This window comes from Malaclemys terrapin, chromosome 9, assembly GCF_027887155.1.
Source record: "Malaclemys terrapin pileata isolate rMalTer1 chromosome 9, rMalTer1.hap1, whole genome shotgun sequence".
Classification (NCBI taxonomy): Eukaryota; Metazoa; Chordata; order Testudines; family Emydidae; genus Malaclemys; species Malaclemys terrapin.
Genome location: NC_071513.1, coordinates 17257969 through 17278351, shown reverse-complemented (window position 1 = coordinate 17278351; position 20383 = coordinate 17257969). Strand labels below are relative to the sequence as shown.

The window sequence follows — 20383 nt, the reverse complement described above, 5'->3', positions numbered from 1 at the left end:
ATGGAATTAGCTTGGACTACTCCCACTCAGGAGATTGCCAAATTGCAGCTGGGGCCTCTAACATTAATATCTATTCCTTCTACATATTCAGTCCTCAAATCCTGCTTCCCCCCAAGGAAGTGTCTCCTTGGGGTTACAGTAACCTCCTCCTGTCTGGGCACACCTCTCCCCTCTTCAGTCTAGCCAATTCCCTTACCTGTTGTTTCACTCAAGTTTCTCTTCCCCCCTCCAAGGGACTGAAGAGTTATACAAGCTTAGGTACAAGACTTGTAATCTTACACTGAAAAAGAAAGATTCACAAAAGAGATGTTCGCCACAAGTGTTGAGTTTCACTATTTTAATATCATGAAATAAAAGTACAAAAACTTTACAGGTATATTGTTTATTACATGAAGATAGAACAGTTAACATTTGCATTTATTTTCTAGCAAAACCTGTATTACCAGTCACTCAGCAGTGTAAATACTAACCACTAATTTCACCACCATGTGTGCATTTTGTTTTAGGAGGAAACTGCAGAGGTAAAGGCAACAATCTTGTGAGGCTTCATTATAACTGAAAAAAATATTCAGCCTGTTTACAACAGAAGCTGTGCTCAAATAGACCATCCGTATTTAATACAGGTTTCACCTAGGAGGCTTTGCAAAAGTGTTAAGACATTTGAACTAGTCATCTTCTTGTCTAAGGGCTGTAAGTGGGGTTTTTCTTGTATTATAGGATATTAGCATTTTGAGGTCCTAGTTCTATATATTTGCAAAGATAAACAGTGTGTGCGTGTATGTGAAAGGGGCCTGGGGCGAGACGATGTGCAGTCTTGACATAGCTTGTGCTGTTTATTGAATGAAATCCATTAATTGTTCTTTTCTGAAGACAAATTATGAACTGTTGTATGTAAAGTGCAGAAAATTCAGTAGCTATCAGTTGGCTAACCCAAACTTGATTAAAATCAAGTTTATCCAAAGTGGATTTCTGGGAATACTTATGGGTTGATGTTGCCAAAGCAGTAATTGACTAAGAAATGAAACCCAGGATTTCACTGTATTTTCTCTGTTTGCTAAATTATCAGTGGCATGTCTTCCCCACCCCAAAGTTATTTTTAACCTCATCAAGTGTATACAACACATCAGCAAACATGAAACAAGTAAACCCTTACATTACAATAACCTTATAAAATGTCCTAAACTCAATTTCATACATGCACCTCACATTTTTAGACAAACCTTCAGGTAAAGAATTTACTTATGACAAACAGATTGAACTGGTCAAAAATGCTATGCCCTTTGTTGGACTGTGTGGTATCCTTTCAAATAATTCAGAATTTCATGAAGCATGCATGAAACCAAATTGTGAGTTTACAAATAAATAAAATGGCGCTCACCATTATTACTGATTTTATATATTTTATCATTTATCGAAATGATTAACTTAACTCAGTCCCTTAAGGATGAATTTCGGGGGTGTTTAAAATAAAAAGTATTTGGAAATCGTAAGCACATTTAAAATTAGTAGAACTATGCTTTGTTTTTGGAAGGGTCATCCTTGTTTCTTCTCTTTACATCCCAATTATAAACTCTAGCCATATCTGAGGGTATAGTTAAGGAAGCTGCTATAATGCAAAAAGAGATAATTGCAGAACCAGCCAAGTACGTTCAATCCAAGTTACTCTTGCTTGTTTCACTGATGCACGACAGACAACATAGAAACTGATTAACAAAACAGCTGACTGCAGTGCAGAACCTTGATGCTGTGGAAATTCTGACAACTGATGGGGCAGCTATACATGGTCACTACTCATCCTCTGTTCAGGGGATCTACATGCTACCAATTAAATATTTTTGCACAGACATTTCTCCCTTCATATTTACTTCCACTCCTATGTGCCAAAGCTAAAACTGCCTCCAGTTACAACTTATCCCTTTTTGGTTGCACCGTTACCTATTTCAGCCATACATGACTTTATTCGGCACTGAATGTCCTTTAACATTGGCAACATTTGAAACCCTAATAGCTCCCCTTCAGTACTAATAAATAGCTAAAGTATCAGTCTTCAACTAAGTAAATAATCTGTGCTCCTCGTTAAAGGCAGATTTGAAGCAGACAATCCAAAAACATAATGCAAAATGAATGTGATACTATCAAGACTCCCCAGAGAGGTTCATTTACATGATTCTAGCACTGGCTTTCTTGCTCAGAAGAGCATCAAGGTGGCAGTTGAATTAGGCATTCTGCTGGTGGAGAACCCAAAGAACAGCACTTGTGTACTATCCAGAGTCATGACAAGGAACCATTTTGCTTTGAAGCGTCAATAAATCCAATTGGCTACCAACTCCAAGCACTAGTCTATGTCCTCAAGTTACCCACTTAGAACAGCAGTGCCCATCACAATAGGTTGCCTTGGCAGCCCATTTTCCAGCTCTGTCTGTTAAGAGATGGAATTCCAACAGGGACTAGCTGTGCTGCATTAAACTGCCCCTTCCCTTGCTCAGCATTTGAGACACGAGGTCCACCATTACCATTCAAGACAGCTACTTGCTAATCCTCCATCCACTAGTCTGGTTAGGGAAACCAAATAAGCAGAGCTGAATAATGCATTTCTCTTTCTAAAAATATATTTATCTGTGGAAAGGTGAGAAAAATTTGTACCAGTGTTTAAATTAAAGTTGTTTTTTCTCCAAAGGATACTAACTTCTGTGGTGGTGAACTGATCTCTAAGAAAATCCAGGTCTTCCTCTAGAGACTCAAGATTTCTTGTGGCTGTTGACAGATTCTTTTCTAACAGAGCCTGGGCTTCATCGATATCATATTCAAGCATCACATTGGCCTAAGAGAAAATATATTTAATTTTAATAAAGCTTTTACTCTAGGTTGAACACCTTAAGGAAAACATTAACTCTATCCAAGGGGATGTTACAAACATTTCAGACTGATTTTAACCTACTGTGTAGACAGGCACTCACAGATATACACCAAAGCTGTGACAACAAAAAGGAAGTGCAATGCAGGGATCCATTTTCGGCCTCTATCACCTCAGTATTTGAGAAGTAAAACCCATAAAAGGCTTGCAAATATTGCTCCCCATGTCATTTAAAGCAACAAATGGATGCTTGCTGCATTTGTGGCCAGCAGTCCATAAAAACAAAAGCAAGACTTTAGTGTCTTCAAAATTACATACATTTTAATTAACACAATTCTAACATTTCTTTTCAAAATGGAAGACAGTTCCCTCAGCAAGAGTTTCTCCAAAGTATCTTTGAAATGTTAAACAATATACTACTTTTAATAAAGTCTTCTGGAAATATCCAGATTCAACAGCAGAATGCTCTTACTCTAGTATCCCCAACAACCGAAATCAACAAAACCATCTGATGCAATTTAGGACAAAATTCTTTTTTGACATATACATGGCAGATCTTATTGCTAATATGTTGTTCTCTCGGTGTGCGAGTTCCCATGTAGAAAGACCAACAATGTCAAGCGAAGGTACTGGACACCCCAGAGCAGTTTTGTCCTTTGTGAGTACTGAGTAAGAGTTATACTCAGTTTTTCAATATTAATTCTTTATTTGGAGACCAGTGCTTACAATTTCACAACCATGTAGCAACTAGCATCATTCCGGTGTATCATCATTCAGTGGAATTTCACAGAATAGAAGAGCTCTGTTATATCTCCAGACTATTAAGCTCGTTCTGGGAGCGATTTTCAAAGGCATAAATGGCAGTTTGGCACTTAATAGTGGAAGACAACATTAACATACATTCTTGAAGGATTGTGGGGCAAAGAAAGGAACAACCAACATTGAGCAAACATTCCACAGAAACACCTTGTCAACACTGGTTTGGATCAGTGTATGTTGCATCTTATGGCTCTGGAACAATAACTCATTATAGCAAGTAAACAACCCCTACAGGTAGCCTCTATGAGACTGAGGATGCACTATATTAGTAGTTCATTTTTTCCTTGACATAGAAAGCCTTAACTCTTCAAGAAAGCAATTAGAAACCGAGCATACGCAGCCCAATACAAACCAATATACGCTGTAAGCCATGATGAGGCAGTAAGGTCCAGGCATGCCCCAAAACCACATAAAATGCATGACTAATTTTTGGTAGCAGATTTATTTGTGTATGAACACTAGTTAATGGCAACAAATATTCAATGCAAAAAAAGCCACTGGCCCCATATTTTGACAGTTTTAAATGAATTTGAATACACCACACCTACAAGCCCACAACAGCTTTCATGGAGCCAAAGCTATATGAATTGTGCTCTCAGGCTTGTACGCTGATGGGGACCAGGGAGAAATCCTTCAGAAAAGTTAACATTTAATAAAAGGATGCTCAGGTTGGAATGAAGTTCTAAACGTTTCCAAAACTTCCGCACTTCAAGCCCTCACTACATGCTTGTCTTCATAAGGAGAAAGCCCAAAATAGCTAGTGTGCACTAACTGCCCCCGTGGACACTCTTATTCCACACGAAGACTGCCTTTGTACAGATTAACTGTGTGCAGACAATGGTTTTGTCCTAACCAGATGACTCAGTTCTGGCATGGGGAGTTCAGGGACTTAGTGGTCTCAAAATAAACATTAGTAAGTTAGTTATCTTTGCAGATAAGGAAATGTATGAACTCAGAATATCCTTGCTTGAGACTGCTTAAGTACTTAGAGATCTCTCTTGTTTAAAACCTTTGACCCAGCCAACCCGTTATCTGTGCTTAGATACAAAGTTGGTAACTGCCCTATAAATATGTAAGATACGAGACAAATCCTTTCCTCATCTGAAATACAACGTAGCTACTTCGTGAATAGGATAGTAAGAGGCTATATATGGCTAAACATACAGAAGACAAACAGAAAAATATAAGCAGACCTAATTGTCAAAACAAACTGCTTTACTGGGCATGTGCCTTCAAGGCAGTGGTGGATTGGTATTCTGAACCACAGTGCAATAATGAAATACCTATAATTAATCATTCTGATTAAATTAATCTCAAAGAAAAGCCAAATTGGAATTTATGGATCATCAGAATGTTAAAAAGTGTGAGCATTGAATAAAATAGATTAAATGAAGTCCCTAACATGTTGAAATTGCCCCTGTAAGGTTTACTTCACAGACAAAACAGTTTTTATTGTTGCAGGCAGTAGAGCCAATGTAAACTGCAGATTAGCTACATCACCTTCTGCTGCAAGCATAATCAACAAGATTGCGAGTTAAATATTCACGGCTCAGAATTTATTGACAGTTGTTGGTCATTATACATAAAGAAAAAGCAAACTGAAAATGTACAATTACGGTTAGAAAAAGGCACCATATAAAAATGTCAGCTTCTTCCTCAACAGTTCTAGCCCATGTGATTTTGTGTCTCATATTTGACTTTACCAAAAAAAAAGGTGTGTCACTACTTGATACTCCTGTTACCCCTGCGGCGCCAACAGCTATGGGGGAAGAGATAGTTGGAGTCTGTTCTGGTTTGTGCTTCAATGTACCAGTTGGCCCCGCTCCGGGAACTTGGCTAAGATGTGCCAAGTCAAAGACAAGGGTGCTGCACAGGGGTAGCTGAAGAATCTTAATTACTGATGCAAAAGCCAAAAAAAAGAATACAGCTTGATTTTCAGACCTGAAGTTGAATTTGAAGGGGTCTCACAGATATTTTTAAGATGTCTATTATTGCAGTATTAATTTGTATTACCATAGTGCCTACGAGTCCCAGTCATGAACCAAGACCCCATTGAGCTAGATGCTTTATAAACACGGAACAAAAAACCAGTCCATACCCCGAAGAGCTTGCAAGTGCTAAGGTGGTCAGACATGGAAGAGATGGGAAAAGAAAACAAACACACCAGCGTGCCTCCCTTCAGCATATAATTGCACAAATTATTGCACTGAATTTACAGCATTTTCTTAGCTTTGTAAATTAAGACTATAGTTATGCAAGTTACTTGTCCATGTAATAGTAGGTACTAGATTCTGAAGACCTTTTTGCACTGAACTCCCACTGGAGGCTGGTACAGGGACCAGTTACTTGATCACCTAAACGTGTTTTTCTAGTTTTGACCATAATTACACCAGGTACTTAACCTTCCTCATACTTCATACAACTCCATTAAACTCAATGATTGCATAGAATTTTGTCCCGCTGTGAGTGGTAGAAATAAATAAGATTATGAACCTGCCGATTATTTAAAAAATATTTTAGAGGAATGCTGTAGTTACTTACCCCCAACCACAAACAGACTTTATCCGTAGGAGGAACTGATGCTTTACAGTAGAGGTTATCTGCCAATAAAAACCTGGTCTCCATTGGGTTTGTGGATTCCTTAAGAAAGATCACAGAACTTGAAGTTGCTACTTGCATTGCAAATGGTTAAGACAGCAATACAGAAACTAGAGCAGGGGTCGGCAACCTATGGCACGCGTGCCAAAGACCGCACATGAGACGATTTTTAATAGCAGCAGCGTGCCATTAAAAATCCTACCCAGCCCAGCCCGCTCTTCTCCACCTTCTGCTTCCCCCCTCTCCCCCCCACAGGGGCAGGGGGCAGAAGCATAGGCGTCCGCACGGGGTGTGCCCAGGCACACCCTGATGCAGGGGTGGGCAAATAGCCCCACTCTCTTGGGATGGCAAGCCACCAGGGTCCGCACTCCCGGGCTGGAGCACCGAGCCGAGCGCAGCAAGCCGCCAGCCCTTCCCCCGCTTTCCCCCCTCCCCTGGCTCTGCACGGAGCAGAACATGCTGTTAGGAGCCTCATGGTAAGGGGACAGGGTCGGTTGGATAGGGGTGGGATCCCAGGCGGAGTGGTTAGGGGCAGGGGGTCTCTGGAGGGGGCTGTCAGGGAGCAGTGGGGTTGGATGGGGCATGGGAGTCCCGGGGTCTGTCAGGGGGAGGGGGGTGGATAGGGGTCAGGGCAGTCAGGAGACAGGGAGCAAGGAGGGTCCTGGGGGCAGTTAGGGTGGGGGGGTCTCTGGAAGGGGGGGTCGGGGGACAAGGAGCTGGGGGGGGTTGGATGAGTCAGGAGTTATGGGGGGGCTCTCAGGAGGTGAGGGTGTGGAGAGGGGTTGGGGCAGGCAGGGAGCGGGGAGGGTTGTATGGGTCGGGAGTTATGGGGGTCCTGTCAGGGGGCGGGGAGCGGTTGGATAGGCATGGGAGTCCCGGGGGTCTGTCTGGTGGCGGGAGTGTGGATAAGGGTTGGAGCAGTCAGGGGACAGGTAGGGTCCTAGGGGGGCAGTCAGGGGACAAGGAGCAGGGAGGCTTAGATAGGGGGTGGGGTCCTGGGGGGCGGTTAGAGGCAGGGGTCCCAGGAGGGGGTAGTCAGGGGACAAGGAGCAGGGGGGTTGGTGGTTCAGAGGGGGGCAGTCAGGGGGTGGGAAGTAGGAGGGAGTGGATGGGGGCAGGGTGGGGGCAGGGCTAGGGCATGGCGGGGTGGGGTGGAATAGGGGCATATTCCCTCCAACCCCTGCCCTGACCCCCCCCCCCCCCACCCCTCTGCCCTGACCCCCCTACCCCCCCACACACATACCCAGCCCTCTGCCCTATGCCCGGCACACACCCCAGGCCCCTGCCCTGAGCCCTGTACCCCCCTCATATACACCCAGCCCTCTGCCCTGACTTTTGCACCCTCACACACACCCAGCCCCCTCCTGCCCTGACACCTGCACCCCCCCTCACATGCCCCCAGCCCTCTGCCCTGACTCTTGCACCCCCCACATCCTGATTCTTGCACCTCCCACATCCCCACCCTCACCCTGAGCACCAACGGGAGCTCCTGCACACACACGCACACACACACACACACACACACACACACACCCACCTGCATCCCTTGCACCAAATGGGAGCGGCCCAGGTAAGTGCCCCACACCCAAACCTTCTGCCCCAACCCTGAGCCCCCTCCCTCATTCTAGCTCCAGGCCAGACCCTTCACTCCCAGCCCTGTGCTCAGTGCACTCCCACCCTCAGCTCAGTGCAGAGAGAGGAAGAGAATGGGCCCGAACCAGGGAGAAGGTAGGTACCCACTGTATGTGGGCATGGCCAGGACCCCAGACTGTCAGCAGGCTGAGTGGTTCCAGCAGCCGGGATTCCAGCTGGCAGGAGCTGGCGGATGGAACCCCTGAGCTGCAGTGGGCTGAGCCGCTCAGGGCACTGCCGGTCTGGGGTCCCGGCCGCTGGCCCTGCACAGCCCGCTGCTGGTCTGGGGTTCTGGCTGCTGGACCCTTGCCAGCCGGGGTCCCGGCTGCAAGCCCCGCTCAGCCCACTGCTGGCCTGGGTGAACAGAATCCCAGACCAGCAGTGGGCTGAGCAGGCTGGCGGCATAAGATCAACATTTTAATTTAATTTTAAACGAAGCTTCTTAAACATTTTGAAAACCTTGTTTATTTTACAATACAACACTAGTTTAGTTATATAATATATAGACTGATAGAGAGAGACCTTCTAAAAAACATTAAAATGTATTACCGGCATGCGAAACCTTAAATTAAAAAGAGAATAAATGAAGACTCGGCACACCACTTCTGAAAGGTTGCCGACCCCTGAACTAGAATAAAGAACATACTTTTCTGCCCTTTTTTTAAAGTAATATGTGAATATTAAACTTTTGGGGGACTACTGTAAACTTTTACTTCAAAATAGAAGTTAAAATTCCAAGTTTGATGACAACATGTTATAAGGTGGTGATTTTATACCCAAATTAGAAATGGCTACAAAGACTAACAACAGTCCATGGAGCCCAAGCTTAGTGCATCTTTTGCAGCTATTAAAAGTGAAGTTTACAGTGGGAATGTTAACTTTCTGAAAGCTAGTAAATAAAGTGATGTGCCTTAAGAATAATTCCACTATACTTTATACAAGCGAATTGCGTGTACTCTCCAAAACATTTATTGGAATGTTTTCTGCTAGTATGGAAAAACTGTTAACTTTATTTATTCATACCCCATTAAATAATCAAAATAGTTTACCTTTTTCTTCTGCATATATTTTAAAATGTCTAATGTCTGTTTAATTTCAGGAATCTGACTTTTTAGCCTGTGAATGAACAACAGTCATAATTCAGTATTTTGCACATAGATAGATTCCCCAAACAGTAAGCTATTATATAATCCAACCTTTTTTTTTCCATTTTAGAAACTCAAGTTCTACAGACATTTTCTATTCATTTTAATCAGGTGTTAAAAAGTCATAATTAGGCCTAGAAGTTAACACAAACACTTCACTTCTGAATATACAAGAGATCTAGCAAGTACACTTAACTAGGGAGGCTGGGTGTACCCGGCATGTTCCAACATTCTAATCAATACAGTGAATACAAGGAAAATTCTGATGGGACAAGCATGTTACTCTGAGCAAAGAATTAAAATGAGAGCGGGTCAGAAATTTTCTGATGGTACATTCATCAGAAAATGCTGATTAATCAACATTGACAAGTTTTGCAGGAATGTGGCAATTTGGGCAAATCTTTTGATGGAAACTTGCCTGGTTTACTGCCAGCTCCCCCGCTCGTGCATCCACCTCTTTGGCAACCCAGACTCCCCAGCAGCTTGCCAGGTTGGCTGCAAAGGCAGGCACTGGAGTTATTCATAGATAAGGATCCCCCTCAATAAAAGCAAGCCCCAGGATCTGCCTCTGTTATTGCTCACAGCTTTCTCCAAAAGTAGCAGCTGAGTAAAATTAATAAAGCCTGGTCAGTTTCACACTGCGATTCAGTGGCAGGCAGCAGTGGATCTGACAGTCATGTCAATTTCAGTCAACTCCTTCCGTTCACAAGCAACTGGGCAGCCAAGCTGCCACAACAGTTCCCAGACCCCAGGGCATCTTATTTCATTTCAGCAACACCAAAAAGTTTTGAAAGTATTTAAATCAAGACGATGTCTTTCTAAAAGATATTATCTTGCTAGAGCAGAAGTTACGGGCTTTCACACATCCTCTTCACCTGTCAAAAAATGCATGTGTTCTGAAACATCATAGTCAGTGCTCTCTCAAAAACTAAGTGATGCTATCTTTCCTTCTCCAAGCTTATGAATTTTAAGGGTGCTGGATGAGTTGTTACTACCGGTGAACGTTAAGAAATGGATTGCAATAACTATTTTAGTGGCCAAAAGACTTATTTTGAAAAAATAGGAAATCCGCAATCCCTCCCTTATACACAGGCTTGCACAGTGAGCTCTCTACTATTGCATTAATGGAAAAAAATGACTGGAATAGAAACACTTGGAAAAATTGAGGATGTCTGGTCATACATGAAACTATTGCATACTTTTGCAGTTTAATATATACTAGTCCCCGACACTTGTAGGTTATGTTCTCACTTATCTATTTAGTCACTTTAATAACTGATGCCTTGCATGACCTCTGCAGGTTTGGGGGTTTTTCTTTGCTTTTTCCAGGTTTTGCAAACAATGAACGTTGAATTTTGTTATGTTTATGCTATTTCTATCTTGTGCCTATATTTATATACATTTTATTTTATTATGTGTTTATATTTCATATAAAAACAAAAAGTAAAAAAAAAAAAAAAAAAAAAAAGTTACCAGCTTGATGTAAAAGTGCCTTGGTGAAATTTTATGACCTGTGTTATGCAGGTGGTCAGACTAGACAGTCACAGTAGTCATTTTTGGCCTTAAAGTCTATCAAGCTATAAACTCAGGCCTACTGACATTGCTGATCGGTCTGTGGGAATAAAAGTGGAGTTGCACCTTTCTAAATTTACTGCATTATTGGCACTGCTAACACTTCCTATCATTTCTTACGGCAGTTGGAAATATTTAACAAAATATAACTTTTTTTGAAGTCTTATTTTCAATTTCCAAACTTTCAAAAATTGTAACTCACCTCCTTTTCTTCTGAGCAAGGTTAAGTTCCATAAATTTATATTTCTGATATTGTTCATCCAGCTTCTTAAGTACTACATCTGCAGTTTCATTTCCAGGCTGTTTCATAAAAGAATCTACATCCTCCTTTAAGAAAAAGATAAAATTAAGAATTTTATAGAAACCCAAGGTCTAATTATGTGATCAGAAAGATTAGGTAGACAAAAGTTATTTTGCACTAAATGTAATTTTATACCTTCAATCATTATTTTCCCTTGACACATCAATCAGATCATTGCTTACTTAGAACCTAGATCATGTACAGTGGACATAGAAGGTATTTCACAATGCTAGAGTTGTCAGTGCTGTATGCCCTACAGTTTCAGCCACATGCAACGTGAAACTGTATCTTCTTTTCCATTCAAATTGTAGTATCACCTAATCTCTTTGTATTTCAGTTTCCCCATCTGTAAAATATGGATCATACTTTCTTTTCACACTCTTTGGCTATTCAAATTGTAAGCTCTTTGGGACAGGGACCATCTTACTATATATAAATACAGTGCCAAGAGCAAAGGGGCCATGATCTTTGTTGGGACTTCTAGGCACTTTTGCAATACAAAGAATTAAACTTTCTAGGGCCACTACTTTTAGATTTCTCGTTGAGGAAAGGAAAGTAGTGACATTCATGTTAAAGAAATATGGTTACAATTAATTCACAAGCTATTGGCTTGACAGCTTTTTTTAATACATATATCTTGCTAGATGACAAAAAAAATATGGCCCTTTCTCGATTTACTTTTTTATAGCTAGAGGCTTCCATTCTTTACTAATGCAAAAAAAAAAAAAAAAAAAAAAAAACCAACAACCAAAAAAACCCACACCCAGTTCCATTAATACAGACTGTGTATGTTATTGGTGCTTTATTGCAGTGATATTTATTTAAATAGGCAGGCGAATGGTTGGTTTTATTATAGTTTACTATGCCATTGACAGCATGAATCCCCTTGGGCTAGCGAGACTCACTGTGCACTTGCCCAAATAGGCAAGTGCAGTCAACCTGCTGTCTCAGCATAGAACCAACAACCAAAAGTGAATTTCAAGCTTCATCTGAAGTAGGAGGAGTTCCCACTGCTGCCTCCTGATAAATAATCTACAATCAAGAGAATTGGGAATCAAGAGACCGCATTTCATAGATGCTATTTATGTAGCACCTTTTGGATGTGAGGTACCATATAAGCATGATCTATAATTACAAATAATCATCTTCCCAGACTAATTCCTTAACTAGGAAAACACATTCCTGTCTCGAGGACAGTTTGCAAAAGTGTATTAGGACCAACTTGCAAAACTGTTCACAAAATCCCTCAGACCTCACGCAGCTTTCCCAGGTAAATAGCTTACAAAGAGATTCCACCTGTGGCACCCAACTCATGGGGCTGCATTAACTGAGCTAATTCTTACTCTTACTTTCACTTGGTAATTTCCGCAGCTCACTAAAGGAATTACCTTCTCCATCTGGAGATGACAAAATATGATCATCACTTTTGCAGTTTTCAAACAATCCACTACGGTGTCACAATTTGGCTCTCTGATGGTCTTTTAATTGGCAAGGGGGTGTTATACATTCAGTCAAGTCAAAAAATGCGCATTTATCATTCATTACCAACATACCTATTGAACAGGAGTGACATACTCCATATTGAATTAATCTCTTTTTAGACACTGATTCATACACAACATTCTCAACAGAGTACAAAGTCACCAACACCTTCATTAACACTTTTCAGTCAACCCACACATCAGAGAATTGGTTGCCTACATGAGATGGGCTGCCAGACACTGCAGATGCATCAATAATTTCAAGGCAATTCAAGAATATCTCATTAGCAGAAGAATTCACAATAAGAATAGCCATAAAACATGAAAGATTCAAGACTGTACCCACAATGGAACACCATTAAAAACTACTTGTAATACAATGAGACTTGACACCTCATTCACTTGGAAAAATACCTCCGGATCCCTTCTGTACCAAGTTAATATCAATTTCCAAGTACTGTAGCATGACACTGAAAGTAAGAGCTGTTCTGTAGGTGTACGTGAAAAGGTCCGTTTCCCACACTGAGAAACATAACTTTCTAATCTTAATAAAACCTAATCACTACTTTTGATCTGGTACACAAAGCTAAAAGTCAAAAGAGAAGCAAAGAATTAAGTGATTACATGGCAATATCTACCTTAACCTATTCTTCAAGTAATAAAAAGGAGACTCTTTCAGAGACTGGAGTGTCAAAAGAAAGTGAGTTGAACAAATTATACAGCAATTAGTCAATAGGATCAATAGCATTCATTCAGGAGTTCTGAAGGAACTTGAGAAGGGGGTGGAAAAGTTACTAACAAAATATGCAGTTTCTCATTAAAATCAGCTACTATGCCAGAGGACAAGACAGTAGCAAGCTGCAAGAATGATCCTGGATATTGCAAACCTTACTTTACTGCCAAGTTAGCACCTTCTTTTACTGCCAAGTAAACTGATGGCAATAATTCAAGAATTATAAAACACCTAAGTTCACATGATAGAATAGTCAGACCAGCATGGCTTCTGTAAATGAAAGTCATGATTCTTCAGTCTCCAAGAGTTCTCTGGTGAAGCAACAAGATATAGGGGGAAGAGCCGATGAACATAATGGATTTGGACTTTCAAGTCTTTCACAAAATCCCTCACCAAGAAGCAGTAAGGATTAAGGGAACCTAAACTAAGTAATCATGGCATAGAGGTCATTCTGTCATACATTAGAAAGTGACTAAAAATCATTGGGAGTTTGGTGCATAGGTACAGTAACTCCCCACTTAACGTCCTCTCACTTAACATTGTTTCGATGTTACGTCCCTGCTCCATTACAGAACATGCTCGTTTAAAGTTGTGCAATGCTCCCCTATAACATCGTTTGGTTGCCTGCTTTGTCCATGGCTAACAGTCCCCCAATCAGCTCCCCTAAGCGCCCCCGCCAGCGCCTCCTACCTGCCAGCGGACCCCGTGGATCAGCACCTCCTCCTGCCCGCGGCAATCAGCTGTCTTGCAGCGTTCAGGAGGCTGGGGGGAAGAGCGAGGACGCGGCATGCAGCCTCCCCCCATCCTCCCCTGCCTGCAGCAATCAGCTGTATTAAATTGCTTGTTTAAAAATGTATATAATGCCTTTTGTCCGGCAAAAAAATTTCCCTGGAAACTAAAGCGCCCCCCCCCACCCCCTTTACATTAATTCTTATGGGGAAATTGGATTCGCTTAACATCGTTTCGCTTAAAGTTGCATTTTTCAGGAACATAACTCAACATTAAGTGAGGAGTTACTGTACTTTTGAAAATCCCATTAGGTGCTTATCTGCACCTCTAGGAGCCTAAATACCCTTGAAAAAGGTGTGGAAGAGACAAAAAGCAAAGAGTGGAAAATAAATGATAACTTTTTATTGTAGCAAAAGATGTATAGTGAAATATAGCCTAAGGGTCCATACCGGGATGTTTAATATTTTCATTAATAACCTGGAATGGAAGACAAGAGAAAGAGCAAAATGGTTTAAGATTTTCCAGTGACATTGTCTAGGACATGAGAAATACAAGATAGGCGAGGTAATATCTTTTTATTGGACCAATTTCTGTTGGTGGAAGGGACAAGCTGTCGAGCTTCATGGAGCTCTTCCTTAGGTCTGGAAAAAAAAAAAAAAAAGCTCTGTGAATCTCAAAAGCTTGTCTCTTCCTAAATGCTAGGCAGTTGGATAGATAATGGCAGATGAAATTCATTGCTAGAAAATGCAAGGCAGTAACGTGGGGAAAAATAACTTAAGATATATACACCTCTACCCAAATATAACGCGGTCATCGGGAGCCAAAAAATATTACCGCATTATAGGTGAAACCGCGTTATATCGAACTTGCTTTGACCCGCCGGAGTGCGCAGCCCCGCTCTGCCGGAGAGCTGCTTTTCCACGTTATATCCAAATTTGCGTTATATCAGGGTAGAGGTGTGTATGTATGTATATGTATATGTATATATATATATATATATATACATACACACACACACCCACACATACATATATATATTCTGGGTTCCAAATTAACTACAGCACTCAAGAAGAGATCTAGATATCATCACTGACAGCTCAATAAAAAGTTCTGTGCAGTAGCAGTCAAAACACCAAAGTGATAAGCTATAGAAAGAACTAGATTGTGAAATAATTCTGAAATTTTACTGCCTTAATACAAATTGATGGACTACCTTCCCTTGAATAACAGTCAACAATTTTTAAACTGGTTTCAGAGTGATTCTGTGCCCATCTTGTCAGCTCTTTCTGAAAATCAAGTTACACTTAAGAAGTGTCAAACTGAGCACCTAAAGTCACCTCTGAAAATCCTGACCAGTGTTCAGTTCTGCCCGCACTGCAAAATGATATGTATCAGAAATCGAAGGGGTAAGGAAAATGATTAGAGGCATGGGAAGAGCTCTATATGAGGAGAGGTGGAAAAGAGCTCACTGGTTATTTTAAAAGGGATGTGAATAAGAAGGAACATGACTTAGTTTAATGAATGGTAGAGAATGTCATTCAGGCATTCCTATTAATAAACAAAGTTTCTCAAAATACAAGAATGAGGGGACAGCCAATTAATTTGAAAGGTAAATTTAAAACTTACAAATAAAATGCATGTGGATCTTTTTGCCCCAATATCAAATTGAGTCTTAGGCTTCAAAGAGGATTAGCCATTTGCATGGATACAAAGGACATTCATAGTAAAATTATACAGAACTAGAAAAGTTATGATAAATATAAACCCTCATACTTTGGGTCGCAAGTATTAACTGACTAGAAGCTTCCCAAATAAGTAGCTTATTCTATAAATATCCATTACAGGGATTCTAGCAATTTTCTGTGAAGCATTTAATATTGGCCACTCTTGAAGACTAGACACCAGACTAGACAGTACGATTCTCTGACCCATTAGGGCAACTTCCTTCTTCCTAAAATGATTTTGAATTTATGAAATTTTTTCCTATTACATCACATTACACAATATTCAGTCTTTCCATTAAGGTTTTTCAAACTCACTTTTCCTTTTTTAAATACAGAGTTGCCTTTACAAGTTGGTTAGTATATTGACCAAACTAAATAACTTATGGTCACTCATCATGTCAGTTTTCAGTCTAAACTCTGTCATCAAGGCGAGTTGATCATAATGCAAATTTATTTATTTTTATTTTCCCCTCAGACTTTTGAAGGAAATTCAATATAGCAAAAAAAAGCACACTTTGTTTCAAAGATGCGTGATGCTGTTTCATTTTCTGAAAGGAAAAAAGGATGGCTCACCACCTTAGAGTCAAAAGAATTTCTCTGTACAGGACAACACCAGTTTTCCCAAGAGCTCTGGAGATATCAAAACACCTTAAGGGAAAACAAGGTTTTAGGTAAAGACAGAGCATTTCACACCCAGTATTGTTGCTTTGGATGCAGATGACAATGGGCTAACCAGGGATCACTGGGTTGTACGGTACAAGACTCTACTCGGTTTGACCTGTAGGAGGTCATAGAACATTACACAAAAGAAAACCTCAGATTTCGGATACCGACCCACTCCCTAAACCCACACCCATATCCACCACCATAAACTGCATTAGTATCTGAGTCTGGGGCAGACGGATGCCAGAGGACACGACCTAGATAGCGACAATGCTGAATCCAGAACTGCATCCACGAGGGTTATCTCCCAGCCCCATAAAGCGCCCCCAACGACTGCGGTTGTGAGCCACAGCAGCCCAGCCTGCTCTCAGCGCAGACGGGGGAGCAGGACCCGCGCCCTGAGCAGCCGGTTACAGCAGGAGCGACCCCCCCCCCCCGACCCCGCACAGCGCAGCCTCCCTGCTCAGCACCAACCCCAGCCCCAGCCCCCGCCGCACGGAAACGGGGCCCGCCAGCGCAAAAGAACCCGGGGGAGCTACGGGGCAAGGGGCAGCCCCAGCCCGGGCAGAACCCCCTGTCAAGAGCCGCAGACGGGGGAGAGCCAACCACGGACCCCGGGGCGTGGCCGAGGGACTGGGCGAGGTGCCTCCCCGGGACCCCAGCGCCGGGAACGGGCCCATCTCCCCCACGGCGCCGCCGGCTCGGCTCGGCTCTGCCCGCTGCCCCCTAGAGGGCCGGGCGCCGGGAGCGGCTCTCACCACGAACACGGCCTCGGGGATGCCCAGGTGGCCCCGTTTTCCGCCCGCGGGCGCCTCGCTGCAACAAATCTCGCCGCTGGTGGCCGCCGCCATCTTGGGGAACCGACGGCGGTGCGTGCCGTGCGTCCGCGCGGCCTCCCTCCGCCGAACCGCAAGACCCCCACGTCACTGCGTCAGCGTGGAACCCACCTCCCCTCCGCGCCCATTGGCTGCCGCGCTTTGACTGACAGGGTAGGGTGGGCCCGGAGATGGGTGGGGCTTAGGTGAATGGGCGGGGTCCGGTGGGTGGGATAGGTTAGTGTTAGTGGGCGTGGCGTAGCGGTGGGCTGGGAGAGTGGAGCGGGGCGGGGGGAGGCGCTGCCGCTGTAGGGGACTGCAGAGGGAAGGGGGGGGGGGCGTGGTCTAGTCCCAGCCGCCTGTTGTCCCCTTGCTCTGCCGCTGCTGGGTTTCTGACCGGGCGGGGAGGGTCTTCTCCATGGGAAACATGATGCAGGGCCGAGCCCAGGGCCCGTGCAAGGAAGTTTTGCACCCTAGGTGATACTTCCACCTTGCACCACCCTCCCACCCAGCTAACCCCCCCCCCCCCCGTGGCAGCTAACCACCCCCGGACCAGAGGAGCCACACACACACAGCAGCCAGGGCCGGCTCTAGCGTTTTTGCCACCCCAAGCAGGAAAAAAAAAAAAGGCTGCCATTGGCAGCAATTCGGCGGCAGGTCCTTCACTCTGAGAGGGAGTGACGGCCCCTCCGCTGAATTGCCACCAAATGGCCGGACGTACTGCCCCCTCTTCATTGGCCGCCCCAGGGACCTGCTTGCTACGCTGGTGCCGGCCCTGGTGGCAGCTACCCCCCTTTGCAGCTAACCCTGCCGCCCGGGGAGCCCGCCCCAGCTCACCTCCGCTCCGCCTCCTCCGCTGAGCATGTCGGCGCCGCTCTAATTCTCCTCCCCTCCCAGGCTTGCGGTGCCGATTGGGGGAGAATTAGAGCGGGGGCTGTGTGCTCAGCGGAGGAGGCAGAGTGGAGGTGATCTGGGGCGGGGAGCAGTTCCCCTGTGCACCTCCCCCCGTTACTGCAGGTGGTCCTCCCCCGCCCCAGCTCACCTCCACTCCACCTCCTCGCCTGAGCGGGCTTTTAGGCGCCCTCAACCACTAGGCGCCCTAGGCGGCCACCTAGTTCACCTAGAGGTTGCACCGGCCCTGGGAGAGCCCTGCCCAGGATTCTCTCTCCTTCCTCGCCAACTCTGAAATTGAGATATTAAAACAACTTGCTTTACATTGCTGAAACCATATTTATGACAAACTGGCGAGAGATTTAGTGTTTTCCCACAAATTAGTGCAGTCCGGGGCATAGGCACCAACTCCGGGGGTGCTCCAGGGCTGGAGCACCTACAGGGGAAAAGTGGTGGGTACTGAGCACTTACCGGCATCCCCCCACCCATCATTTCCCCTCCTTCCCCCAGCACCTCCCGCCCATGGGCCCTGCCAATCAGTGCTTCCCCTCTCTCCCCACGCCTCCTGCCTGCTGCGATCAGCTGTTTCGTGGCGTGCATGGCTGGGGGAGGGAGAAAAGAGGAGAGAGGACACAGCGCACTCGGGTTAGGTGGCGGAAGGGGGTGGGAAGAAGCGGGGCCCTAGGGGAAGGAGTGGGGTGGGAGCAGGGCCTGATGCAGAGCCATGGGTTGACCCTGATGCAGAGCCATGGGTACATTGGAAAGTCAGTGCCTGTGGTCTGGGTTTTTTTTTTTTTGGCCCATCTAGTCCCGCCTGCAACAAATTACCTCCCCCATCCCCCACTATTACGGCAGCGGGTCCTGCAGGATCACAGGCCCGCTGCAGGGCTCTAGGACTGTTCGGAGCAGTAAGGGCTCTGCTGATGATCCCATTGACCTCTCTCCCTTCTTCAACCTCCCATCTCTCCTTGGTGCTCATCTCTCTGCTGTTCTCCTCTGTTACCATCTTTTGGATTATTATTGGTGGGTTCAGGCGGGAAAGGGGAAATGTGTCAAGTAAAGTGCTTCCCACATCACCAACCTTCAGATCAGTCTCCAGCCTTGTAGATGTTTGACGACCTATTTCAGGTTTGATGACCGTCACCATATACTGTTGTATTAATTCTTGGGATAGTCCTGGTTTAACATAGCTGTGTCTCCAGAGAATGGGCATTACTATAGTTTGTTAACAGGCCCAGCAAAGTTAATCTTTAAATGTATGGCCAAAGATGCTGTATTTTTTTTTTTATTTTTGTGTGTGCTGTGAACCTTGTTTTGAATAAGGGAGCATGAGGAACTGAGGAGCTTGGTGAAGAAGCTTTGTATTATGCGTCGGTTCTCTAAAATGAATAACTGGGCCTCTTTCCACAAAGAGCTTCTTCCGTGTTGGAAGAAGGATCTGCCGTCTTTTGTGAAAAGGATTGTGGAACGGGATGCTGCTACAACCTTGATAGACCCAGAGCATTGACATGACTTTACAAAACAAATGGTAAATATATTTATGACTCTATTAACGTAATGATGTTTACAGGAATGTCACTTCCCGCAAAACAAGGCTTCAGGGCTTAAATTAGCAGTGTTAATCATATCCAGCATGTGTATCTTATGTCTTTCTCTGATAGGGTTTTATACTGCTACCCATCACCATAGGTTAGGGATCCTGAGTACCTTCCATTAGGGATGTAAAATATTAAATGGTTAACCGGTAAGCATTAGTCTTACCGGTTAACCGACCCTAACAGTTAACCCCCAGATCCAGCCGGAGCAGCCCTAGCCTCACTCTAGCCACTCAGAGCAGCCCCGTTCGTGCCAACCCCAGCTGGCTGGAGCAGCCCCGGCCCCACACCGGTCCATCGACCCCAGCCGCGCCAACTGGAGCAGCCCCCGCCCCTCTCCCTTTAATTGGTTAACGCATTAAATGATATCATTGTAATAGTTTAAACAGTTAACTTATTAACCAGATATTTACATTCCTACCTTCCATGTGAAATCAATAGCAATGGTAAGTGGAATTCATGGGGTTTCTGGCATTTTTCCTTCTCTGGGATCAAAACTCTACTTGGAGTAGGTTGTGTGGAGTGGTAGACGTTTAGGAATAAAGGGGGCGTTCGTATTGTGAGTGTCATTGATGGCAGCGAGGTTTTCTCAAAGAGAAAGAGTTTGCAGTGTTTCGCATAGGTGGTCAGACTCTGGCTTCCCCTGATCTCCTCTGGGAGATTATTCCATAACCAGCTCCCTTCCACTGAGAACGCTTTGTCTCCAGATCCCAGAAGCTTCATCTGGGTTCCGTGACCTGCATTGTCCAAGGGGCACAACTGTCAGAGTTGTTCATAGTTCAAAATTTGGTCTTTGAAGTAGCTGAGGCTTTGATCCATTCTTGTATGTAT

General features: G+C 44.1%; 1 protein-coding gene across 1 annotated transcript; it reads right to left on the bottom strand.

The window, feature by feature from the left end:
• Positions 1-322: 322 nt before the first annotated feature.
• On the bottom strand, positions 323-17146 carry VBP1 (VHL binding protein 1). The gene is made up of 6 exons (XM_054040421.1): positions 17010-17146; positions 10823-10947; positions 8953-9019; positions 6215-6313; positions 2683-2821; positions 323-1582 (listed from the first exon to the last, which is right to left on the bottom strand). The coding sequence occupies exons 1-6, from the start codon at positions 17100-17102 to the stop codon at positions 1512-1514; spliced, it is 594 nt and encodes a 197-aa protein (XP_053896396.1). The 5' UTR covers positions 17103-17146; the 3' UTR covers positions 323-1511.
• Between the last annotated feature and the right edge of the window lie 3237 nt (positions 17147-20383).

Excerpts from the sequence above, each read along its gene's own strand:
- VBP1 (XM_054040421.1), bottom strand. The coding sequence starts at position 17,102 with ATGGCGGCGGCCACCAGCGGCGAGATTTGTTGCAGCGAGGCGCCCGCG. Across the intron at positions 6,314-8,952 it reads AATATATGCAGAAGAAAAAG|GAATCCACAAACCCAATGGA; the intron begins GTAAACTATTTT and ends ATCTTTCTTAAG. Across the intron at positions 1,583-2,682 it reads GTTCACCACCACAGAAGTTA|ATATGGCTAGAGTTTATAAT; the intron begins GTATCCTTTGGA and ends CTATACCCTCAG.